General features: G+C 44.1%; 1 protein-coding gene across 4 annotated transcripts in view; it reads right to left on the reverse strand.

The window, feature by feature from the left end:
• Window positions 1–3569: 3569 nt before the first annotated feature.
• HOXB3 (homeobox B3) overlaps window positions 3570–23528 on the reverse strand; it is a 61136-nt gene continuing 41177 nt past the window's right edge. For 3 of the 4 annotated variants that reach the window (XM_074224186.1, XM_074224187.1, XM_074224183.1), the window contains 3 exons: window positions 10784–10871; window positions 7034–7619; window positions 3570–6123 (listed from right to left, as the gene is read on the reverse strand). In XM_074224186.1, the coding sequence (XP_074080287.1) occupies window positions 5279–6123; window positions 7034–7478 (1290 nt within the window). In that variant the 5' untranslated portion in view covers window positions 7479–7619; window positions 10784–10871 and the 3' untranslated portion in view covers window positions 3570–5278. The remainder of the gene's footprint in view (window positions 6124–7033; window positions 7620–10783; window positions 10872–23528) is intronic. The other variant, XM_074224185.1, reaches the window with a different exon arrangement.

Genomic DNA, 23528 nt, shown 5'->3' on the forward strand with positions numbered 1-23528 from the left:
ACCCTTCCCATAAAGCTAAGAATTAACTCTTTCAAAGATCAATAGATTTCAATTCTGACACTAAACACTGAGACATAGAGATGTTACAGGAGAGGCAAAATGGTGTAAGGGAAAATTCATACTGGCCTGGATGTTAAAAGACCTAGGTTTCTGTCAAGGTCTTGCCACCAAGTTGCTGTGTGTGTGACTTTGAGTCACTCATTGAACTTCTCTAGGTCTGTTTGCTCTTCTATAAAATAAAGGGATTCGGATGATTAGATCCTTCCTAAGATCCCTTGGAATTCTTCTATCGTACAAAAGTTTTAATGGGCCATTTTATTTTGCTATACTATATTTGATTTCTGTGTTTATATCTATACTCAACGTTTAAGTATATTGTACACGTGTGTCCACTTTTATTTCTAGGAAGCTATATTATCCATAAATGCCTGTAATTATCTTTTAGCTGTTATTAATCAAAGATTAATAGCAAACGAAGAGAGCCACAAAAATCTCAGGTACAGGAAGAAGTTTGTTTTGGGCAGAGGTTGGTTTCCTCCGAATGTTTCCCTTCCTGACCCCATTAATTAACATTTTGTAGGAGAACAACTAAGCTCATATTCCCTTGCTCGGTTTTGAAAGGAAGATTTTTAAGGTTTAGCAAGCTAATTAAAACTTGGGAATAGTGTTTTTGGAGCTGAACGATGGGTGATAAATTCAAAACATTTGATTGAAAATAATAAGAAGCCACTGCAGAAACTGAAAAATCAGTTCTTGGGTAAGATTTTTTTTAAAATAAGTAGGTCAGAGGGACCAGAGAAGAGAGGAGGCGATCAATCTTAGCCCTCTGACAGCTCCCTCCTATCGCATCAAAGAATTTGATTCTTTGGGAAAGGGAGAGGGAGACGCCTAAAATCATGATCTCTTAAAGGACAAGGGGGGTGGGGGAGGGATGCAGAGGAGAAAGGTGAATCAGGGAGACCCAGGCATAGCAGATGGGAAATGAGAAAAAGGAAAACGTCACTAACTTAAGGGGAAAGTTAGTCTGGAAAACTCCCCATCCTCCCCTTCTTCCCCCCCCCCCCCCAATTCAAGCAGCAAGCAGGAGAAGGAGAAAGAGATGGCTAGGGAAGTAATGGCCACTCGACTTGGGGCCTCGCGAGCTAGGAACTTACTTTCTGTCAATTAGAGATTCGTGTGGGCGGTGAGTATTTTAAGAGAGGCGCAGAGATGGAATCGGGGGAGGAGGGAGAGCCCTGACCAAAGAATAGCCACAAAGGGGGAGAGGGGGAGGGTTAGTGATGGTTCTGGAGAAGTTCTGTATAGTATGTGTGTGTGGGGGGGGGAGTTTGGAGTTTTGAGTGGGCTAATGGAATCAGAGAGTTTCGAAAAGAGCATGTTGCATCTGGGGAGGTAAGCTGAGATTCGAGCTCAAGTCAGTGAAAAAGTTTTTCATCTTTGGAGTTTTTTCTTAAGAGATAGTGGTAAGAAAGATATTAGTATTATTTAAAAATCTTTCCTAAATTTTTAATCCATTTGAGAGCTTCAAAACCCTGGGGATCTGTTAACTACAATTTGCAGAGATCCAACAGTCAGTCAATCCCTAAGGAAAAGATAGGGAACAGGAAAATCTGTGGTGTTGACTTAAAGGACTCTCTAGGGTTAGCCTGGTGGGTATGGCAGCTTAATCTCTGCAGCTCAGAAAGAGAGGTTTTGGAGAAGGAGGAGGAGGAAGCAGAAGCAGAAGCAGAAGCAGAAGCAGAAGCAGAAGCAGAAGAAGAAGAAGAAGAAGAAGAAGAAGAAGAAGAAGAAGAAGAAGAAGAAGAAGAAGAAGAAGACAAGAACAAGAAAAAGAGTGAAGAGTTTCCTAACCTCTCCTGACAGATTATATGTCAGATTAAAGAACAACATAAAACTTGTTTATTAAAGAGGTAGAAGGGGGTCTTTAGCAAAGAAAGATCTAGATTTCCAGAGAATATTTCTCAATTAAACTGGGAGTCATAGAGCTGAAATATTTTAACTTAATCATTCTCTCTGGATAGATATCTGAGCTCCTGAAATCTCCAGGGCAGGGCAGGTAGACAACGCTACTTCCTTATCTTTTCTAGATTCTATTTGGTATTACAGTCAGTTATTTTTGTTTTCGAACTCTCGCTAAAATTCTCTCTTCCTCCTCCCTCCTGCTAGATAGATAGTCCATTCACTGTACCCCTACTCCACCCCCAACCCCTAACTTGGCGCTTCATTCAATTACATCATCCAGAAAATGTTATATAGGGAAGAGGAAGATAGAGTGAGAATGGATGGGGGGGGGGACCCTTGAGCATTATTTGATCCCAATCAAACTTTGCACGCTCTCCCGCATTTAGATTATAGTGTGACCCAATGGCAAATTGTTTGCTGCTTGGATGAGCCGAGTCCAGTTAAAATCTTACATGGTAGTTGGGGGGGGGGGGGGTCAGGTTGCTTTTTTATTGTTATTTATCGTTGCATAAAAATGTAATTACTAACCTTGGACTGTCTGGAGGTAACAAAAATGAAAATTAGCCCTCGCTTTAAGGCTGGGGGTAGGGAATGAAACGTGCCCCTCCTTTACCCTCCCCACCCCGTGCATACACATACACTAAATATATGCTTCTAATTAAGCAATGCGAACACATCGCTTACAATTAGAATTATGCAGCTCTTCAGTAAATCCACCATCGCTTCTTCTTTCAACGAATTAGCCCCATATTTCAGACTCGCTGTCCTCTCTCTCTCTTATCGGCTCCGGCGATTCAGCGCTGACATTTCATCTTTGACAGACGCTTTCTATCCTCGCTCCCACATCATAAAACTTTTATGGAACCGCGACTAATAAATGAAGTTTTTACTAGGATTGGGGAAACCAAGAGGCCTACAAACCTAAGAATTATTTTATTTATTTTCCTGTCCCAAATGTCTCCCCCTACCCCTTTCCTCGCCTCCTCGCAGCTGCATCAACTGCTCCTCTCCTTTCCAGAGATTGGTTGCTTCCACCTTTTTTTTTTATTAGATTTAATTTAACTTCAGTTGCAACGTTCTGACCTGAAAACTCTAGGTCTTAGAATTTATTTATTTAATTAAAAAAAAAGATTAATCATTTTCCTTTGTTTTCATTCTAGACCCAATAGTGTTTGGGCTCCAGGGTCACGTGATGGCTTCTTTGTAGCAGCGGAAAAGGCCTGTGAAGTTTAGGCTGCAGGAAAGGATATGGAGCTGTTATCCAGAGCAGAGAGAGGAGAGAGAGAGAGAGAGAGAGAAGCAAGAAGCAATCGAGAGGGAGTGTAGCTAGAAAAATGCAGAAGGGAGGTATAGCTGGGCAAATTCAGGAAGGCTGTTGAGGGAAGAGTACAAGAGCTTGTTAAGGAAGCATCAACGTGATAAGTTGGTAGAATGTTACAACAGGAAACAAACAGAACTTAAAAGGGAGATTCAGGGACATGGGGAAGATGCTAGAGTGAGGGGGGAAAGAAAGACAGAATGGTATTTTCAAATCACCCTCTTAAATTTGGGAACACTGGACAACTTGTTTATTGCCTGACCAATTGGACCAAAGAGACAAGGTAAAATTGATAACAGAAAGTTTATTCAAGAATTGCTTGACAAACAACCCTTTGTAGTAAGGAAAAAGTAACTCCTAAGAACAAAGAAAGATTTCCAAGAGGGAGTAACTCTAAGTCTACAAATTCAGGACTATACAGAGACGATTAGGAGCTGAGTTCATGCCTTTAAGAGAACTAATTACAATTGCTCATAAGTACGAGGGTAACATAAATCTACAGCTCTTTTCTAGAGTACAGTAATAACTAAAATAAAAAGATCTTACGACAGATAACACAATGCCCTTTATAACAAGTAAATACTAAAAGAAAAAAGTACAATTTTCTTTTTTTCCCTCATATAAATACATAATGTTGGGTAGGGGGATAAATAATACCAAAGGAAAATATCTTAACAGGCTATAACCAATAAATATATATGAAAATGTTCACTAGAACACACAATTTTAGAGCAAAGCCTGGATTCTGTGGGCCCAAGCATCTCTCACAGTTGTTTATATATCCATTAAAATGTAAACTCTAAGTGCAACAATGGTATCCCAGTTAGGAGCTTTAGGCCAGCAGAGATACAAAAACTCTGGCATCAGCTCAGGTCCTGGGACATACAGTTTGTTCAAATATACCCTGTTTTCACGTTAAGCCAAGAGAATAACGAAATGATAACAATAATAATAATAATAATTATAATAATAAAAAAAGCTTCTAACCCCTTGTGTCTGAATTGCTTTTTGTGATGAGCCCTAAAGAGAGGAGGGAGGATGTAGTGATTGGATTGGAGAGTGAGAAAGTTGGGGCAGGGAAGGACAGCCAAACCTTTAGATCTGACAACTTTGCCTACCCCAGGCCTACCTCTTGCTCCTCAGCCATTTTTCAAAGAAAAAATATATATAGCTATATCTTTACAATATAGGCAGCTATGACTTTCAGGATCTCTCAGCATCCCTGAGCCCACTAAAAATTGTAATGGGGGGAAATCACCAGGTATGTGGATCTTAAAATCCTGGGAAAGGGTGTAGATCTAACAAATGGGGTGAAGGGGAAGGAGAGGAGAGGAAAGGAGTGAGGGTAGCCTTAGATAAGGCCCAAATGAAAAGAAGACTGAGATTTTTGAAGGTGCTACAGGATGGAGAAGTTACTGTCCCTTCTAAGCTCTGGGAATTGAAATATTTGTGTATATTTCCTTTTTAAAAAGAGAGAGAATTAAGAAGTTATCTGGGATGGCCAAGAAGGGGAGGTAAGTGGTTTGGTTGCCTTTTGCCAAGTCATCCTATTCTCTGCTTTTAAAATGTGCTTCTCACAACTCTCACCTCCAATTTTCTGTTTCTCTTCCTCCACTCACCTGCCCCCCCACACACACATGGCAGTTTAACTAAAAGTTGTGTTGGAGCTTTGGAGTTAGTAGGGAAAATTGGAGTGGGGAACTAGGGTAGAGAAGGACAAGATCTCTAGGCTAGTTTGGATTCTGTTCTTTAATTAGCAGGTTGAAGGAGGTTAGTGTTTGAATGCAAATTTTGTGATATGGGGACCTGGAAGAATGAGGTAATACCTTCCCCCTACCCCAGCTCCCACTGGGCTCTATTTTCAGAGTAATTCTCTCTCCTTCTAATCCTCCCTTCTGTCCTCTCCATCACCTCTGGGCAGTCTCGGTCTTGCTGGCTCTTTCCATACCCTCCTTTTGTCCTTTGTGCTCCTTCACCCCACCTCCCTCACTTCTCCCATCACAGGTGTGTCAATTTGGGCGCTTCTTGGATTCTACCCTGAGGAGGCGCATGGTGAGAAGAAAGGTCTGTGTAGGTAGGGTGTGGATCGCAAGGTCCGTGGTGCTGACTGGGGGCCATAGGGGGCGCCCCGTTGTAGTCCAGGTTCCCCGACGGGTGGTGGGACAGGTGGTTGAGGCCATATAGGGAGGGGCCAGCAGGGGGCGGCAATGGATCCACGTACCCGCCCCCCCCGACGTACACAGGGCTGCTTTGCATGCTCGGTGTACCGTAGGCTCCCCCGTTGCCTTGAAGGACATGGGGTTCATACTCTGGAGGCGCGGGGTTGGGCGTGTACTTCTGCGGGGCGGCACAGCCCTTGAGTGGCGGTTGGTAGTTCGACGGCAAAGCATAGGCATTCTGGTGGGGTTTGCCGAAGGCAGGAGGGGACGGAGTCTCATAGCTGGAGGTCATAGTATGTAAGGCGTTCATGAAGCCCGCTGTAGATTGCATGGGCTGAGGAGGGCTCCCGGCCGGAGATGGGCCCCCAGACGACGAGCCCAGCCCCTTGGACTTCTGGTCCTTCTTATACTTCATTCGCCGGTTCTGGAACCAAATCTTGATCTGACGCTCGCTCAGGTTAAGTAAGTTGGCCATCTCCACCCGGCGAGGCCGGCACAGGTAGCGATTGAAATGAAACTCCTTCTCCAGCTCCACCAGCTGAGCACTGGTGTAGGCTGTCCGGGCTCGTTTGGAGGCCGAGGATCCCGGCGGACTCTTGTCTCCACCCCCGCCTCCCCCACCACCCCCACACCCTCCGCCTCCGCCGCCTCCACCACTGCCACCGCCACCGCCGCTGCAGCTTTCTGCCGGATTGGATGGGGGGGGGGGGGAAGGAGGAGAGAAAATGAAATAAAAGATAATTACTGTACACGCTGAAATTGAATGCATCGTTTCTTAATAAATCCAGGCCCGGGCTCTGAGCCTCCTCTCGCCCCACTCCCGCCCAACACCCCTCCCCCTCGCACCCGTCGCATTAGCGGACACTCCATAATAGTGGCATTTATTAAGAGACCTGTTCTCCACTAGCTGCCCTAGCTTATGAAAATTTGATCATGTCACGCAGACACAAGCTGTACGGCCATTTATTTATGACTGGATTATTCTCTCCCCCCCCCCCCTTTCTTCCCTTTTCTCACTCCTCTTTTCTCCTCCCACTCACTCTCAGGTCTCCCTTCCTCTCTTCTTCATCTCTGAAAAAAATAAAATCCTGGAGAGTACTAATGAAGAGTCTAGAGTGAAGGCCACATTGGGAATCTGGAAATCCCAAAGTCAGGTGGGCCAGACCCAGGGTCACTGTGCCGGGTAGATGAGGTCTGGCACACGGCTAGGATACCTCAATGACTGTGATTAATACCCACAATAATCATTCTTAATAATAATCAATCGGCTTGTGGACTGCTCAGGGGCTGTTGGACTGATTTTCTACACTGTCCCATAGACCCATGTTCCTGGGTCTGATTTTCTGGGGCTTTTGATACAATAAATGTGTATTTGAGGGGATAGAGGGGAAAGGTTGAGGGGTTCTTTGATCAAGACGTAGGGGTACAGTACCCTTCCCAAGAAAGTAGCCCTCTTGTTGCCTGACCCTTTTTCTCACTCCTTTTCTTCCCCATGTAGTTTGCTCCTGGAAAGTTTTGGGTGGATGGATCCTGGCAAGACTAGTAATCACAATAATAGAAATCACAATAAGGCAGAGAGAGGGAGGGGCAATACCTGTGCTGGGGGAACTGTTTTTCAGTTTGGAGTTTTGCCTTGACTCTTTCATCCAGGGAAAAATCTGTTTGCTGAGGGTGGAGTTGGAGCCAGGGCCACATTTTTGGGGAGCGTTTTTGTTGGGCCCATTGGCATTATTGCTGTTGCTACTGGTGCTGGTTGGGGCGGCATTGGGAGGGGGTGAACCCGGAGTGGGGGTCGTGTGGTGCTCCGGGGCCAAGCCAGGCCTCATACAGCTGCCGTTCAACTCTTTGCTTTTGCCATGGGGGGCCGTGTTGCCCAGAGCCTGAAGTGAGCAGGCCGAACGCTGATAGTCTCCTTCCAAATGCGTGGTGGATTGGAAGGGGGGCTGGGTGGGTCCGTCATAACCAAAGCCATTGCTGCCAGGGTAGGAATAACCTCCGAATAGAGCTGCAGTGTTGTCGTAATAGGTCGCTTTCTGCATCGCTGGACGAGCCCTGGGCGGCGGGTGGCAACTTGCAAGGGCCTGATACCCTCAGGACTGGACATTGGCACCCAGGGGTCACGTGATATGCAGGACCCCCCCCCGCCCCCCTCCTCCCGTGGTCTGTTGGAATCGGCTGACCTGCGGGGCGAGAAAGGAGAAACAAGGGGAGAAGACTAGGTCTCGAATCCATCTTAGGCGCTGAAAAGCTAGCTGACATCAATAGGGTTTTTTCTCTCCCCCCCCCCCCTCCCCGAAGCAGATGCTTGAGGCCGCCTTCCTGACCTGATGCTGAATTTTGCGGAGGATTTCATTTTAATGCAGAAAAAAAGAAATTTCATCCCCATTAAAAACGGTGAGAATGCGGTTTTGAAACATCCTAGATCTCACAGACTCAACTACCTTCAAGTGACATCTTTTTCCCTCTCTCTTCTGGAATAGCCTTTGACCTCCCTCTCCTCTTACTCCTCCCCCCAAGTGTAGGATAGGGTGTTAAGCAGTGTCCCTGGCTAAGGGGAGGGGGGGGGAGAAGCTGTGAAATAAAAGCTCCGTCATCTTCATCATCACCATCATCATCCCAATATGAAGCCTCCCAGTTCCTTGGCTCCTTGTCTATTTTCAAATCTCCTTCAATCAGGCAGGGAATCAGCCTGCCAAGTAGGGCAGAACATTTAATACAGACAGAAAGGAGAAGCAAGTTCAGCAGGCAATCTCCCGAAATAAAATCATCCCAACCTGCATGAAACTCTCTTAAGTTTTTAGCTTTTTCTGTCCCCAGGTTTTCTCCTTTTCTCTATATTTTCTTCAGAATCTGGCAAATCCCTTACTCAGCTAAGATTGGATGGAGGACCAGGGACAACCAGTCACTTTCAGAGATCCCAGATCTCTGCTGAATTGTTCATTCACCTTTTCCCCACCAATTGGTGCCTCTACCATTTGGTATAGGTTTTCTCCACCTCTTGTTTTCTTCTCTTTGAGCTTTTGTGTCCCCTTGCCCTCTTCCCTTCCCCCCCCCCGTTTTCTTAGGAAGAAAAGAAGAGAAGAGAAAAAGAAGAAAATTGTACAATTGGTGCACTTTTCTTCCACCTGAGATAGAGAATGGTTCTTCCTCAAACAGAAAATTACTTACTAGAGAATTATCAACAAAGCCGTGAATCCTGGTATCAAAAGTCGAATTCTTTCTACTAGCTGATTCTTAAAAAAAAACCAAAGAAGTTCAACTCTTTCCCCCCCAAATAAAAAATTCTTATTTTTTTATTGTGTTTTAGGGGGGATGGCAGATAAATAAAGTTGCAAGCTGTTGAGGACTTTGCCTTTTTATATAAGGAAAAAACAAATTCGTTTTGACTCTGTGTTTTCTTCTTCTTCCTTAACTGCCACCCATGGACATGATAAAATTCTGCAAGCTGACCTTTTTTTATAACACATGTATTTGTGATAGGTGAACTCATTTTAAGTGATACTTATGGGGGGGGGACAACCTTTAAAGGAGAAAGAAAAAAGAAGGCTCCCTCCTTCCAACCTTTTCTTGCTTCTCCACCAAGAATGCCCTCAATGGTACTTATAGCGAATAAACACTGATTAACCATAGAATATGGATTGAATTCTGGGATGGATTTCTAATCTGGGAAGGACACGGACCTGAAAAGAAGCGGGCTCTCACCGAAAAAAGGTCCTTCTGACCCGGGTAACGAAGCTCTTTATTGTTAGCACCGTTATTATTATTATTATTATTATTATTATTATTATTATTATTATTATTATTATTTAACCCAAATGAGCTTTGGAGCAGTCCTGGCTGAAGGGTGAATTAATTAACTCGCATCAGCTGAGTTTGTTATTAATAGATTGGGGAGGGAAACTGAATGAAAACTGAAAGGGAGGGGAGTTGGTACTGGACAGAGTTTTATTTTGTCTAGATTATTATTACAGTAATAACAATAATACCAATCATAATAATTTGGTTTTAATGCTAAAACCAATCAACTCTTCGAACATCTCCTAAATGCCTTGACCACCCTCTCCCCTAAAGAATCAACAACCTGGCAGCAGAAAGGCCTTGAATATGTCTTAGCTGAAGAAGAATGGAAATAGAACAAAAAGAGAAAAGATAAACTAGAGGGGAAGAATAGCTGAGATGTTTGGGAAATTCAGCTTTCCACCCGCCTCCAAGAAAGCTCCTCAGTCTCCGCTGCCGCCGGGCAGGAATCAGGATCTTTGCCGAAAGAGGAGAATAGAAAAATGTCCAGGGTCATAATTAGTCATTGGAGGCCTCTTCCAAGGAATCTACCCCGGCTACAGACCCGGGCTGTGAGGATCAGCCCCGAGCGCTACCCTCTGTTCCAAGTTTGGCTTCCAGAGCTAACCGAATTAAAAAGCGGCTTTGCAACTCAGCTGTTGTGCTTTTCTGAGATTGTCTCTCCGCCAGGGAGCGCCGAGGCCTGGTCAGGAGGGGAGAGGACCTCCAAGGGATTATAGTTTTGGGTAGGTAGATCGAAAAAGCCTAAGAGAAAGCCGGCGGAGAAGGGAAGAAGGTTGGGACAGTGGGGTGGGGAATAAGCCATCGCTATAGAGAGCCAAATGTGTGTATTTTTTCCTTCCTCCATGTTGGAAAAATTCATTTCTCCATCTGGTTCTTCAGGAGGGTGACAGGTCTCCCTCAGCTTCCCCCCAGGGTTTCGATAAGGAGGGAAAGAACTAACCCCCCTCCAAGAAAGCCATTCTACTCGGCGCAATTTCCCTTGCCACTGGAGTCTGGAAGCTTAACAATAGCTCCGGAGAGGACAGGAGTCCCCCCTAGAGAAGGCGCAGGCCGATGGGCAATCTGGGAGAAAAGATAGGATTTGGAAAAAAAGGGAAGAAAAAAGAAAGAAAGCAAAGAAAAAAAGGAAAATAAGAGGAGAGAGATAAATGTGTGTGTGTGTGTGTGTGTGTGTGTGTACATTTACATATATATATTCTAGTCTTCCGAGCAGAGTCTAGCAAAAAAATTCAGGCCAAGAGATAGGTACAAAAAGAAAAGAGGAAAGAAAGGAGAAGACAGGAGGAAAAGGTTAAGAGAAAAAGAGAAGGAGCTAGAGGGAGAGAGGGAGAAGGAGGGAGGGAGGGGGGAGGGAGAGGGAGAGAGAGAGAGAGAGAGAGAGAGAGAGAGAGAGAGAGAGAGAGAGAGAGAGAGTCGCTGCGTGGAAGGAAGCCTAAAGCTTGTGAACTCTTCTTGAACCGAGATCGCAGTCATATGGGCCATAAATCATTGAGACATACTCTCCGCCATTCACAAACTGATAGCCTATTTCAGTCCAGCTTACCTTAGCCACCGACGAGGGGAGAACAGGCAGACATAATATATATTCACATCGAGCCCCAACGCGAGCGGTAGGCGAGAAATCTCCCCAGCTTGAAGAAAAAAAAAAAACAAAAAAAAAACCACTGTTTAAAGCTACATCCCTCCTCCCCCCCCCACCCAAAAGAGGAACCCCGACTGGGGAGCCAGAGGGGCCAGTCGCAGGAGCCGCGGTGCGTCCGTTTCAATTCACTCCGCTTAGGAGGGGGGGGGGGGTGCGGAGGAGGGAGGGGGTGGGGGAATAGGAAAAAAATAGAAGAGGCGAAAGGTGGTTCGGCAGCTCCCGGAGAATCCGGTTCCAGGCTCGCGAACGGACAAGTCTCCACAATCTGGTTGCCCTATAAGACTGGTACGCCCTACTCTCCGATAACAATGGCCTCTGCTTTTGCACAGGGAAAAAAAAAAAACCACACAGACACACACACAAGCCTACATACACACACCCCCCACCTCTCCCCTTCCCAGGCTTAGATGCCTGATACGGAAGGAAGGTGGGGGGGTGATGTTTTTGTTTTTTCTTCTCCTCTTCCCCCCCAAAAAAAGTGAAAAGGGGAGAAGAGTGTAGAGTTAAAACAAAATGGAATACAGGTGATTAAAAAATATATATGCAAGATTTTGGGGGGTGGGGAGGGAGAAGCCCAGGGCAAAGTGGGTAGAGTGAGTTCTCATGCTTCCCCCGACCACCAGAACTCCCCCCCCCACGTAGCGTCACTAGTGAAACATTATGCTAATTAGACACAGTAGTGGACTGAGGCCTAGCCAGAGCTGGCTCTGAGTTCTTGGGTGTGACTATTGGGTGAGAATCCCCATTAATATGAATACAACGAGTTTTGCTATTGTTTTTTAAATAGTTTGAATACTCTTTGGGTCTTGCCTCTCCGCCTCCCTATGTCTACCTCGCTTCCTTTCTTCATCCCTTCCCTCCCTACACTTCTTTTCTCAAATCTCTAGGCGCACTCTCCTCACTCCAGCTAGGGAGAAGGGGGGAACACGAGGTTCTTTTTTTACAGCACAGCTCCCCCCTCCTTTTTTTTTTGAGAACAGACAGCAAGCGGGTGACTGATGATTTAAACACAGACGCGCACGCACATGAGGGCTGGGGGAAGGGGTCGAAACAAGGGGGACAAAAGGAGGAGGTTATAGAGCCAGGAGGTAAGGAGACCGAAGACTTGAGGAACTTCGATCTGAAGTTAAGTCTGTTAATATTCTCACCTCTTGACTGGCACAGGATAGAAAAGCAGTTGAAGAAGAGAGAGCATATTTACATTTCTAAGGACAGAAGACAGTAAAATGACTTAGGAAAGAGCAAAGGAGAGGGCTTTATTATTACTACTAGGACGCCGACTATTAATAAGGACAGACCTGCTTGTTTCTCCAGGCCACCCAAGATTTATGACTCTCTCGGTAACCCAGAGTAACTGCAAAAGCGAAACTTTCTCTTACGGACGGATTTCGTGTAGGGGCAGGAAAAGAAGCCGAGGCTGGAGCTGCGTAGGAGGAGGACAGGAGCCAAGAATGTAGGTGTCTGCAGATTTGGGGGGGGGGGGCTGGGGTTCCCAGTGGAGGACTAATTCCCTTTAAGGGGAAAGAAAAAAACATAAAAAGGATGTTTTAGACTTTGCCTAACTGCTGACTCTAAATTTAGGAGGATTAAATGAAAGAAAGGCCTCTCTCTCTCTCTCTCTCTCTCTCTCTCTCTCTCTCTCTCTCTCTCTCTCTGCTTTCCTCCCACCTCTCCCCTTCATCTCCTTCCACCAATACTGATTAGAAAACCCTCTTCTACTTTTGATTTATCCCCCTTTCGAAGCACCATTTGGGAAGACTGACAAACGAGAAGAGGTACTCCTTAGTTATTCTTCCCTCCCTCCATCCTCCTCCTTACATCCATTAGAGTCTCAACTTTTGACTGTGGGCAAATGCACCTCCCTCAAGAGGTTGCCAAGTCTACTACTACTCCCATATCCATTTCTCAGTGCAAGAACATCAGGCAAGAGATCCAGACTGAATTTCTGGCCCAAAATGTGTTGGAGAGGAACACTCTGGCAGCTCCTATGGTCTTTCTTTTGGGTCATCTCTTCTACCTCCCAAAGGGTAGAGATAGAGCCAACATCATCGACAACAGAAGCAACCACAGAAGCAACCACAGCAAGATGGGACAGCTTTGGATAAAAGACGTGGTGGATTTCCTTCGACTTCTCAGAAAGTTGGTAGTTGGGAGAGGGAAGGCGGGGAGAGAGTTGGGAAGAGAAGATATTGTGGGTTTGGAAAGCATTTCAACTTTTAGAAATTAATGAATTTAATAGAAAATCTCCCTCATTCTTTCCCAGTAACCTCTAAAATAGACTTTTAGGGTCACTCCAGTGTCTGGGATCCAGGGAGAAGCAAACATTCTGCACAGGGTCTGTTAGACCCCTATAGATACTCATTTGCACAGGAGCTACTCAAGGAAAAGGAATGAGGGGGTAAGAAACCGAGAAAGAGGCACTTTTAAAAATGCCCCACTCTTCATCCACTCTCTAAAATACTACAGATAATCATAATAATAGTTATTGTTATTAAAATACCAACAGAATTTCTGAAGCCTATGGACTTCTCTAGGCTCTGACTTGAGCTAGTTCCTGTTATCCCAGAGAAAGAAGTCTTTCCAAATTTTTCAGAAAGAATGTGGGCACAGAAATTCTGGGAGTGATTTGGAGGAGTCTCTATTCACTTAATTTTTAAGAAGCCCAGGGAATCTTCTGAGTTGATATCTAAAGCTACAGAGTAAGAAGAGGATGATGATATATGTCTATGGTTGTAGCTGCTGGAAAGAGTTCCAAAGAAGCCTCTTTCCGATACCTTATCCTTTGGTGCTGTGATAAAAAGCACTCAATAACTTACAGCTTTCTTTTTGTCAGAGAAGGGAGATGAAGGGGGCTAAGTGGTGGTGGTGGGGGCAAATTAACTACAGCAAGAAATATCAATCCATTGCATAGTGACTGATAGTAAGCTCATTTTTGGAAGACTTGTAAAAGGGATGCAGGGATTAATGTGTTTTATGGTGTTCAAGAGTTGATGAAGATATTAGAATTGAATAGTTTTTAAATGAAATACTAAAAGAAATCTCTAAATACATTGCCACCAAAGATGGAGAGTTGGTGAAGGTACTGGTTTCCTAGGAAGATCCCAACCTGGGATAGTGCCCATTTTATTTAAAGTTTTTGATCTCTGTTTCCAAGACCTTAAACTTCTTTTACTCTCACCTTCCAAAACCCAGTAAAACATTAAGGAAAAAACTGGAAGAAAAAAATGGCAAACCAGGTACAAAAGAGCTTGAAACCCTTCAGGAGGTAGAGACAAGGGGGAAGAAGAGGTGCAGAAAGGGAAAATGTTTCTATTTTAGGGGAACCTCTAAGTTGGAACTTGTGAGGCTCTAAGTGTGGAAAACAATTCATTGCTCAGTTTCAGGGGAAAGGGAACAGCTTTCTGGCAGAGGAAACTGGGTTTGTTTTTTTCATTTGGGGAGAGAAGAAAGGTTGAAAAAGAAACATATTGTGATTAAATTTTTAATTCAAGAATCCATACCCTCTTACCCTTAAAAAAAATCATTTTCAGCATTAAATAACTAGGCTAGACAAAAAAGGCACAACCCTTTCCTTTATCTCAAATTTGACCTAAGATTAGTTCACAATTTCTCCCTGTCCTGTACTTTTGCAACACCATACACATTCACAATTGAGACTTTTCGATATATACCAACATCTGTTTGAAACTTCCAGATACTAACAAAATGCTCTCTCATCTCCTACTTCAGTAAACAGACTGAAAGAAAAAAAAATTCAATAAAATTCTCTATTTTTTTCTTTAAACCCAAGTTTTCGTTCAGAGGGCCATAGAACTAAGTTCCAGGCCTCTCTCAGGGAACTCATAAGGAAGGATCTGCCACCTCCCTTGATCCAAAGCAGGCCGGCGGCCAAAATGGGAAAGCCCCTCCTGAAGCTGAGATGGCAGGCGGAGCTGAAGAGCCTCAGAGACCTTGGGCAATAATTTTTAAGAATTTATTGCGGGCACACGCAGCTTCCCCTCTTCTTGCTCCACTGGCCTGGGGTTATCAAAGATCCTTTAAAAATAACAATAGTAATACTCCCCTCTTCCATATGAATAAAGTCTGCAATGGGAAAGGGCAGGAGGAAGGACTTGGCACCGAAGTGCGGTTCTAGGTTTTAAAGATCTCAGATCTCACTGTCCCCTCCTGGGGGGGGGGGGGATCAACCCTGCTCTGGAACAAAAGAACTCAAAAAGAGGTGGAACCTTACTTCTGAAGCTCTCCCGGAGCACCCTCAAAACCAAAGGACGACGGGGACCTGACCACGCAGAAACAGTAACCTCCAGGGAGAGAAGAATTCCAACCATGTGCTATGAACACATTCGAACACATTCTCTTGCCCGGGGTGGTAGAAACAAACAAAACAGAACAAGCAAAAACCAAATAAGCATTATACAATATCTGGGTAAGGCCTTCTCGTTCTATATTATATAAAACATGTTGAGATGTGGAAGGAGTCAGCTAAGACCAATAAACTCTAACAAGAGTTGCCCATTTCAACAATGAAAATTTTGAGTAATGCTGATCTTCATTTGGAGGTTTGAAAGAAGGAAACTTTAGTAGAAGTAGTAGATGCCCTCTTTGTGTATGAGTCTATGTGTGATAGAGTGTGTGAGAGATGGAGAGGAGAAGGTAGTCTAGATAAAGTCTCTGTAACCCCTCCTCCCCGAATTGCAAGCTCTGAGAGCCCCCAAGACAATGAGACATAGAGCTAAGAGGCAAGAGGCAGTCTAGTCTATGCTAGTCCCCTTCTTGTAAAAGAGAAGACAAGGTGAAGAGAAAACACATTAAAACAGGGGGAAGAAATAGTAAAGGGAGAAATGGGGAAAAGGTAGAAACAGGAGCCCAGTCCAGGAAAAGTGTTTGAGCCAGACTTCTCCTGACAGATTAGATGTCTCTCTCCCAGTGACCTCTGTTTAGCAGACAATAATTCACCGGATTAATGACCAATCAACGGAAGTACTTTTGAATTGCCTCCAAATATAAAACCCGAAGCCTGGGATCCTATGACAATTCACTTAGGGCAAATTATTGGGCCCCAATCCGCCTGTCTCCTCTCTCTTCCCTCCCATAGACATAGCTCTTTCTCCATGTGCATCTCTGTCTCTGTTCCTTTCTTGTTTTCTCTCAGTAAATTATTTGGGGAAGGGGGAATCAATAACAGATTGTGTGCTGTTTAAGCGCAGAAGCCCCAGGTTCTCTGTAACTCCGAAGGATGGTTTGAGATCAGTGTTCTCTTTATAAGTCGAAGTCCTATGGAGGTGGGGGGAGGGGGATGGTGAAGATAAAGAGGGAGAACCAACCATGTCTTCTTCCGACACAAGATTCCCTACAGATTCCTCCAATACTTTTCAGTGACCTCTCTATAAACTTCCCCATGAATCAAACTTAAAATCTGCACTTCTCTTCCTCCACATCACCAACTCCCAGCCAAATGCAAACTATTCTCTAGCAATCCATACTTCAAGAAAGCAGCTTTCTCTTCTCTATAGTTTTTCCCCTCAACTCTTGCCACAGAGAGGTATTTTATAAAGTTAAAAAATGATGGGGGAGAGGTGCATATCCTAAACCTTCTGAACTTAACCCCTCCCCTCCCCCAGATTTGACCCTCTCTTGAGAGCAGTGGCAGTTAGTTAAGGCCACCTCTTGGAATAACTTCATTCTATTCTGTGCATCTAGTAGGTTACACTGAAAGCTTCCCTATGGGTAGGGGGTGAAATTAGAGAGCAAGAAACTGTCTCTTTTGAAAGATTGCTCACCCTTTAGAAGACCAGTCCTTCATCCAAGATCCAATGAGACTTCCAACCTCATTCAGTTCACTTGATCCTCTTCTGAGCATCCCTGTCTCTATTTCCTAAATCTAATATTCCATCTCCAACCTACTCTGTCTAAATGCATCCAGGATGGTGGGTAAAAATGAAACCCGAGAGAGCAAGGGAGGAAGAGCTGAAATCTGAGATACAAATTATATGACATGGTTTGAGTCTGCATAAGGAACCATGATACCTAGGCAGAATTTGTACAATACGGCCCATAGAGTTTAGCATTTAATATTTTCTATGGAAGATAGACTCTCTCTCTCTCTCTCTCTCTCCATATATATATATATATATATATGTATGCATATATATATAATATGTCTGCATATATTAAGTATTCAAGGTGCCACAAAATTCTTAGTGCAATTTTAAGCTTTAATAATTCAAAACTGCAAAAAGCCTTTTAGAACACCATTGTATATATCTGCTGACCCATTTATAGCCATATACATTCATGAAGGTCCAAGCTACATACACCCACATCAGAAATTATATAGTTCAATTATACAAATGTATATGTATGCAAAGACATGTTGCATAAATTTACACTTTTTGTGTTGTGCAAATAATAGATTTAAAGAACAACAGATTCAAATCTATTCAATAAAAAGAAAAGATATTTGATTAGTTATGAAAGATTTCCCATCAAGTGTTCCATGCAAATATCTGTATCATACAACTAACCAATTACATAGAAACACATACAAACTTTGTGTGGACTTTGGTCTCATTACTCTACTGCAAAGGATACTGATTTCCCAAGCTCATCACCATATCAAAAGGGCCATCCTGTGCAGTAGCCTCCTCACTCGGTAAATAATTAATTCTTAATTGGAGGAGAAAACCTCCGAACTGGCAATTTTTAACAGGGAATCAATTCCCCTATTGTGCCTATCCAAGACCTTTCTTCTCCCTTCTTCCAACCTCCCCCCCCCCAAACCACCACTTTCTCCTGTAACTCCTCATATTATCCTATTTCTTGCCCCCAAACAAGCCATCTTCCAGCTGATTTGGGACTCCTCTCCCTGCTTTCTTTTTCTTTGCTCCCTTATCTCTCGCTGACCAGGGCTGAAAGATCTCTCAGAAATTCTCCACACTCCTCACCTCTACCCCCACTAACTTCACTGGAAAGCAGGCTGAGGGTGGACGTACCTCTCCCCCTGCTTTCCTGCCCCTTTCCCTTTCTTCTGGAGCTCGATTTCTGCCAAATTGTAATATGTTGACTCAAGATCGGTTCCTGAAGCTTCTTGGGAAATGTGCAGTTCGCCTCCCCAGCCCAAGATCTCTCAACAATGCTGGGAGTTTGAATTTCAAGAAACGCCCATTAATATCAATTTACTTCAATGAAACCTCGGGTTCTTCATCAAGTTGATGATTTATGATAAAATCAATTAAATTACGGCCACTTAGGGCCGGGTGGCTTCCTCTCGGATTTCATTGGTGCACATGGAGCAAGCTTCTGGTAAAAAAAAAAATGCAAGTTTAGCTGGAGGCGAGGAAAGATAATTCTGCGGCTGAGAAAATTTAATGCAAAGCAATTTCTAACCAAAGCCGGGTGTCTGGGCCGGGACCAATAGCCACTACTTCGCCTGGGGAGATGGGCAACTGGAGAGACAAAACTTTCTGTCTCTATCTCAATCTCTTTCTGTTTCTGTCTCTGTCACCTTCTGTCTCAGTCTCTTTATCTCCGTATCTCTGGGTGTCTCTCTCCTCTTTATGTCTCTCCCTTTTCTTTACTCCCTCTCTACCTCTTTCTCTTTTTCTCTCACCCACTCCCTCTCTTTTTTCCTTTTCCTTTTCCCCCGTCTCTCTCTCTCTCCAAACAGGAACAAGAAACATGATAAGTTAGGTTCTTGGAAAATTACACACAGAAAAAGACCACATATACAAACCCATCAGCCATATTATCTTCTCTTCTACTGCTCCCCCCCCCCATTTTCCCTTCTAGTCAAATGATCCTCCTGCTCCCTCAGCTCCGACGCCCACGCCCGGGTTAAAGATTCAAAGTGAAGATCAGAAGCCAGTAGACCGAGATTAAGAGAAGGGGGAAAGAAAGATAGCGTTAGGATCTCAACCTTGTTTTCATAACCAGACCCGGGTATTTTCGGTAGGTGTCTGGAGAAGAAAAGTGGGAAATGCTTATATAGATAATTGTATCTACATACATATGTGTGCTGTTTTGTAACATATATTTTGTGGATATCTAAAACAGGATTGTGACTGCTGCAGGGAAAAATCACACACACACACACACAAGGAGGAAAATCTGCAAGAAAACCGGGAATCAATGCCCAACAATAAATTTCCAATCGATTGCGGGGGAGAGTAGCAAATCTTCCTCTCCCAAGACATACACATCAGAGACCACTACTTCTCCCACTCCCACCATCCATCCATCCGTGGAAAGAGAGGAGGTTCCCACGATATGCCCACATCTGGTAAAATAAGTCCCAAAGCAATAGAGGGACCTTGCCACCGCCCACTTTGGGGAGAAAAGGTTTTTCTTTTTCTTTTTCTTTCTTTCTTTCTTCTTTTTTTTTTTTTTTTGCCTGCATTCTGTTTGGTTTTGGGTTCCCAGAGCAGGAAGCAAGTAAACACAGTTTCGGCAGAGCCATAAATCAACCGATCCCCTACCTTCTTGCCTTAACACCCTGCCTAGGAGAAGCTAATCGGCCGGGATTGTAGTTGGTTTTCAGACAACCAAAGAGGTGCGAAAAATCTCAACAAAAGCCTTAGGAACAGAACCTAGAGGCTTGTTCCCTGAGATCTGTTAAATTCGTGGGAAAAAGCTAAAGAGTCAGAGCGCGACCCCCCACCCCAGCCTTCCGAGGACACAAACATACAAACACACACACACACACACACACACGCAGGCACACGCACACATAGACACTCGCTTGCCCGGGTCCCTAACTCCCAGAGTTGGCTGTCCCGCCGTCTAGATACTGCTGGCAGACAAAGGTCCAATGACTGGCCCGTGGGTGGGTTTCCCGTGGGCCTTGAAAGATAGGCTCTTAGAGCTTTCTCCCCGATAGATGTGCGGAGCCGGGGCTAAATTCCGAGACAAGATTCTTAGAACTTCAGGCACAGCAGTCACTTACCTGCGTGACTTCCCACTAGGGTCTCCAGAGAAGCAGAAGGAGTATCCCGGAGGAGGCGAGGACTTGAGGGGCGGTGGCGGCGACTGCGGGGCCCCAACCCTTCAGCATCGCTGCCCCCACCATCATCATCATCATCATTAAAACCAAATCAACTCAGATACTTCCAGCGGAGTTGGGGGAGAGAGTCCCGGATGCAATTTCACCCCCTACCCCACCCCCACCTCTCTTCCCTGCTTTGTTTGGGCTTTCGGAGAAACTTGGAATGAGACACACGGTTTAAGCAGAGATCGTAGGGGAAAGAAAGAATAAAAGAAAGGATTCCGCCTGCCCTCTTTTCGCTCCTCTCTGCCCAGACTAATCTCCCCTGCCTTGGACTGCGCAGGTTGGAGTGCGCTGCAGAAGGAGTTCCAGACTCTAGGACTCATGAACCTCTGGCTAAGCCTGGCACGGAGAAGGGGCCGCTGCTCTTTATAAAGACCTAAATGTTGCAAGAAAAGGATAATGGTGACTGACAAGGGGCACAGAGAGGAGAGGGGAACCAAACGGGGCGCCATAGTGGAGGGCAGGCCCAGACTGGCCTCTCTTCAATGTCACCAGGCCGAATAGGTTCCATATGTCCGTCCAGTCCACATGGAAGGGAAGGGGGCGGGAAGACTGGAGGAAAGTCAAACGACTGTGTGTGTGTGTGTGTGTGTGTGTGTGTGTGTGTGTGTAATGGGGGGAGTAAGAATGAAGGAAGTTTCTATTTTACTTTTACTTTTTCTGGAATTGTGATGGGGAGTCCTAGATGTCTGTCTTTCTTTTCTTTTCTTTTTTGCCAAGAGAAGGAAAGAGAAAAACAGAGAGAGAGAGAGAGAGAGAGAGAGAGAGAGAGAGAGAGAGAGAGAGAGAGAAAGTGAGAGAGTGAGAGAAAGAGAAATGAGAGAGATAGAAGTTAATTCTAGTCCAGGGAAACCACAAGAAAAGGAGAGCCAATTCCAGTACCTCAGTTACCTCATTCTGAATAGACTGAGGGAAGAGAACGGAATGGTGGGATACATACTGGATTTTAAAGGAAAGATTTTGTGATGAGAATACCTCTGTGATTCTGGTTCAAAATGAGAAAGTAAATTTGATCTTTACAAAACACAAAAGTGAGAGGATGGATGTCTTCCTCCTCTCCCCTTTTTTGGAAAGAATCAGAGGGCTTTACCTAGAGAAAACTGAAGTAGAATTGGGACTTAAGAGTACTTGTTCTGTTTGAGGTCTTTATTGTTGTTATTGTAATGGTTTTTAATATTGTAAGATATTTCTTGAATCAGTTCACATTATTCTCTTACACTTCAAGTTTCACTCTTTTCCCCAGCCTATGTCATGAATCCTGTTCCTACCCCCTCTTCCGAGTCCTAGTTCCATAACTGATTTATAACTTTTGATTCTGAAATGGTTTCTCTTTTCAACAATTGCCTGAATAGAAGGCAGGGAAAAAGAGAAGGAGATTATTTGGGATGAACACTTCCAAAAATCTAACAACCTCCTATATATTCCCCCATAATCCACTAGAGAAAAATCTAAGGGTTTGGGACTGCTTTCTCTGTTTCTCTGTCTGTCTCTACCTGACACATGTATGGCGGGGGGAGGTTAATGAGGGTGGGAGATGATGATGTCTAAATTCTGGGTCTAAGTTTATGTGTACTTGAGAGAAGGAAGGTGTTAAGTTATTTTTATAATGTACTTGGGAGTGGGTTCTGAGATATGTTATTTGTGTGTTAGTGTGTAATTTACATTTTTCTGTACCCTGCCTTTGTCTCCTCTTCTTTGCCTCACCTTGGACTCAGTAGTGCAACCTCTTCTCTAAGTAAAATTAGTCAAATTTTTCTTCCTCATTCTTCCCCAATCTGTGATTTCTTTTATATAAAAATCTCCCAGAACTGCTATCTTAAGACCTTCTGGATGAGCCAAGGATAATAATAGCCTTTATTTAAGAGAAAAGAATTGAAGAAAATGCATACTCCAGTGTGTCAGAAGTTTCTTGCCTAAATTGGTTCCCAGTAGACCCAGGTCTTTGTTCTGGGCAACTCAGAAAAATTGGGGGGGGGGGATTGGGTTTCAGAGTAACTTGGAATGAGATACACCATTTAAGCAAAGACCTTGGGAGAAAGAAAGAAGAAAAGAAAAGATCCTCCCCACCTTCTTTTCTCCCTGGCTCCTCTCTTTCCTTAAATAAAGTTGTTAGCAGATATGGTTCATATTTAATTCACCTCAACGAATTAAGGGAAAACAAAGAGAGGGAGCACTATTTTGGGAAAGCAACCTAGAGCTGAGTGCTTGTATTGTTTATTGCATCCCTGGAACAGAGCATAAATGAGATTCAAGACAGTCAATGAGATGAAGAGATCATGGTGACTGGCATGTCTATTGTGTCTTGAAGATTGCATGTGCTTTTGTTTTAGATTAAAGAGGAAGTGTTGGAAACATATCCTACTCAGATTTGAGGGAGAATACACAAAGACCTGAGTGGGATTGAGAGACTATTGATGGAAAATTGAGGGATGGAATACACACTTATGTCAGAGTTGATTTAGCTCAGAGGAAATTGTCTGGAAAAAGGAATTGTGGTGGGGATGGGGTGGGGAGAACAAGAGAAATGAAATTTCCTGCTACAGGTGCCTCCAGAATGGTCTTCGAACCTACCTTTGGAGTCCCCCACCTCTTTCCCCTTTTCCACACAAAACTGCCCCACACTTAGAAACCAATGAATTAAATCATTGAAACAAAGTTATACTGTTCTTTTTCTTTCCTCCCTCTTCTCTTCTCAAAAGAACACAATCCATCTTTCTCAGAAACACCAAAACTAACTTTGGCCATTGACCTGAGTAATAGAGAATTCTGGACTGGGAATGACCTTCCCCATTTTCCCCAAACTCTCTAGAGAGACAGGATAAAAAGAGAATACAGTAAGTCTGGTGCTGCATTCCATCAACTTGGGATGCTTGTGTGTGTGTGTGTGTGTGTGTGTGTGTGTGTGTGTGTGTCCTGAAATCCCAAAGACACTGAGAAGGTCAGGACTTCTGTAAGGAGGAAAAGAAAGAAGAAACAAAAAAAAATCAAGAAGGGCCATTTTTCTCCACTCTCTGGCTTTTACTACCTTCCCTAGTACAGGATTCCACCTTTCCTTCTGTTACCAGTTACTAAAAGGATTATCTGGAATTAGACTCCCCATCCCTCCCCTACTTTAGAATCAGTGATCCTAAGTAGAGGAGTATTCAAATTGTGAACTTCACCCCCACTTTTTGGATTCCAGCCATCTTCTTCTCACCCACTCTACCACCCTCCAAAACTACCAAATTCAGATCGACCGGACAGTTGCCTCCCTGGGCCAATTTTTCATCCTCCGAATCTAAAAATAAAATGATCAAAATCAATTTGAAGGTGAATATGGAAAGGAACATGAGGTATGACAGAGAAGATAGGGATGGGTGGGATGCTGCCAGAAGCCACTCTCAGTTCAGTTTAAGCCATGAATAATTAAAGGTTAGTTGCCCAGTTGCTCTGATTTTTTACTACACTGACAGATAGAGTTAAATATCATCAATAAGAGTGGTGGTAAAGTTGGTTGATGAAGGTTCAGAGAGGAGTTAGAAGACAAGGAGACAAATGTGACAGGCTAGAGGAGAAGTTAGAAGTTGAGGAGCTTCAGAACTGGGGATGTGCCAGAATCAATTG

The sequence above is a fragment of the Macrotis lagotis genome, chromosome 2, assembly GCF_037893015.1.
Source record: "Macrotis lagotis isolate mMagLag1 chromosome 2, bilby.v1.9.chrom.fasta, whole genome shotgun sequence".
Taxonomy (NCBI): domain Eukaryota; kingdom Metazoa; phylum Chordata; class Mammalia; order Peramelemorphia; family Peramelidae; genus Macrotis; species Macrotis lagotis.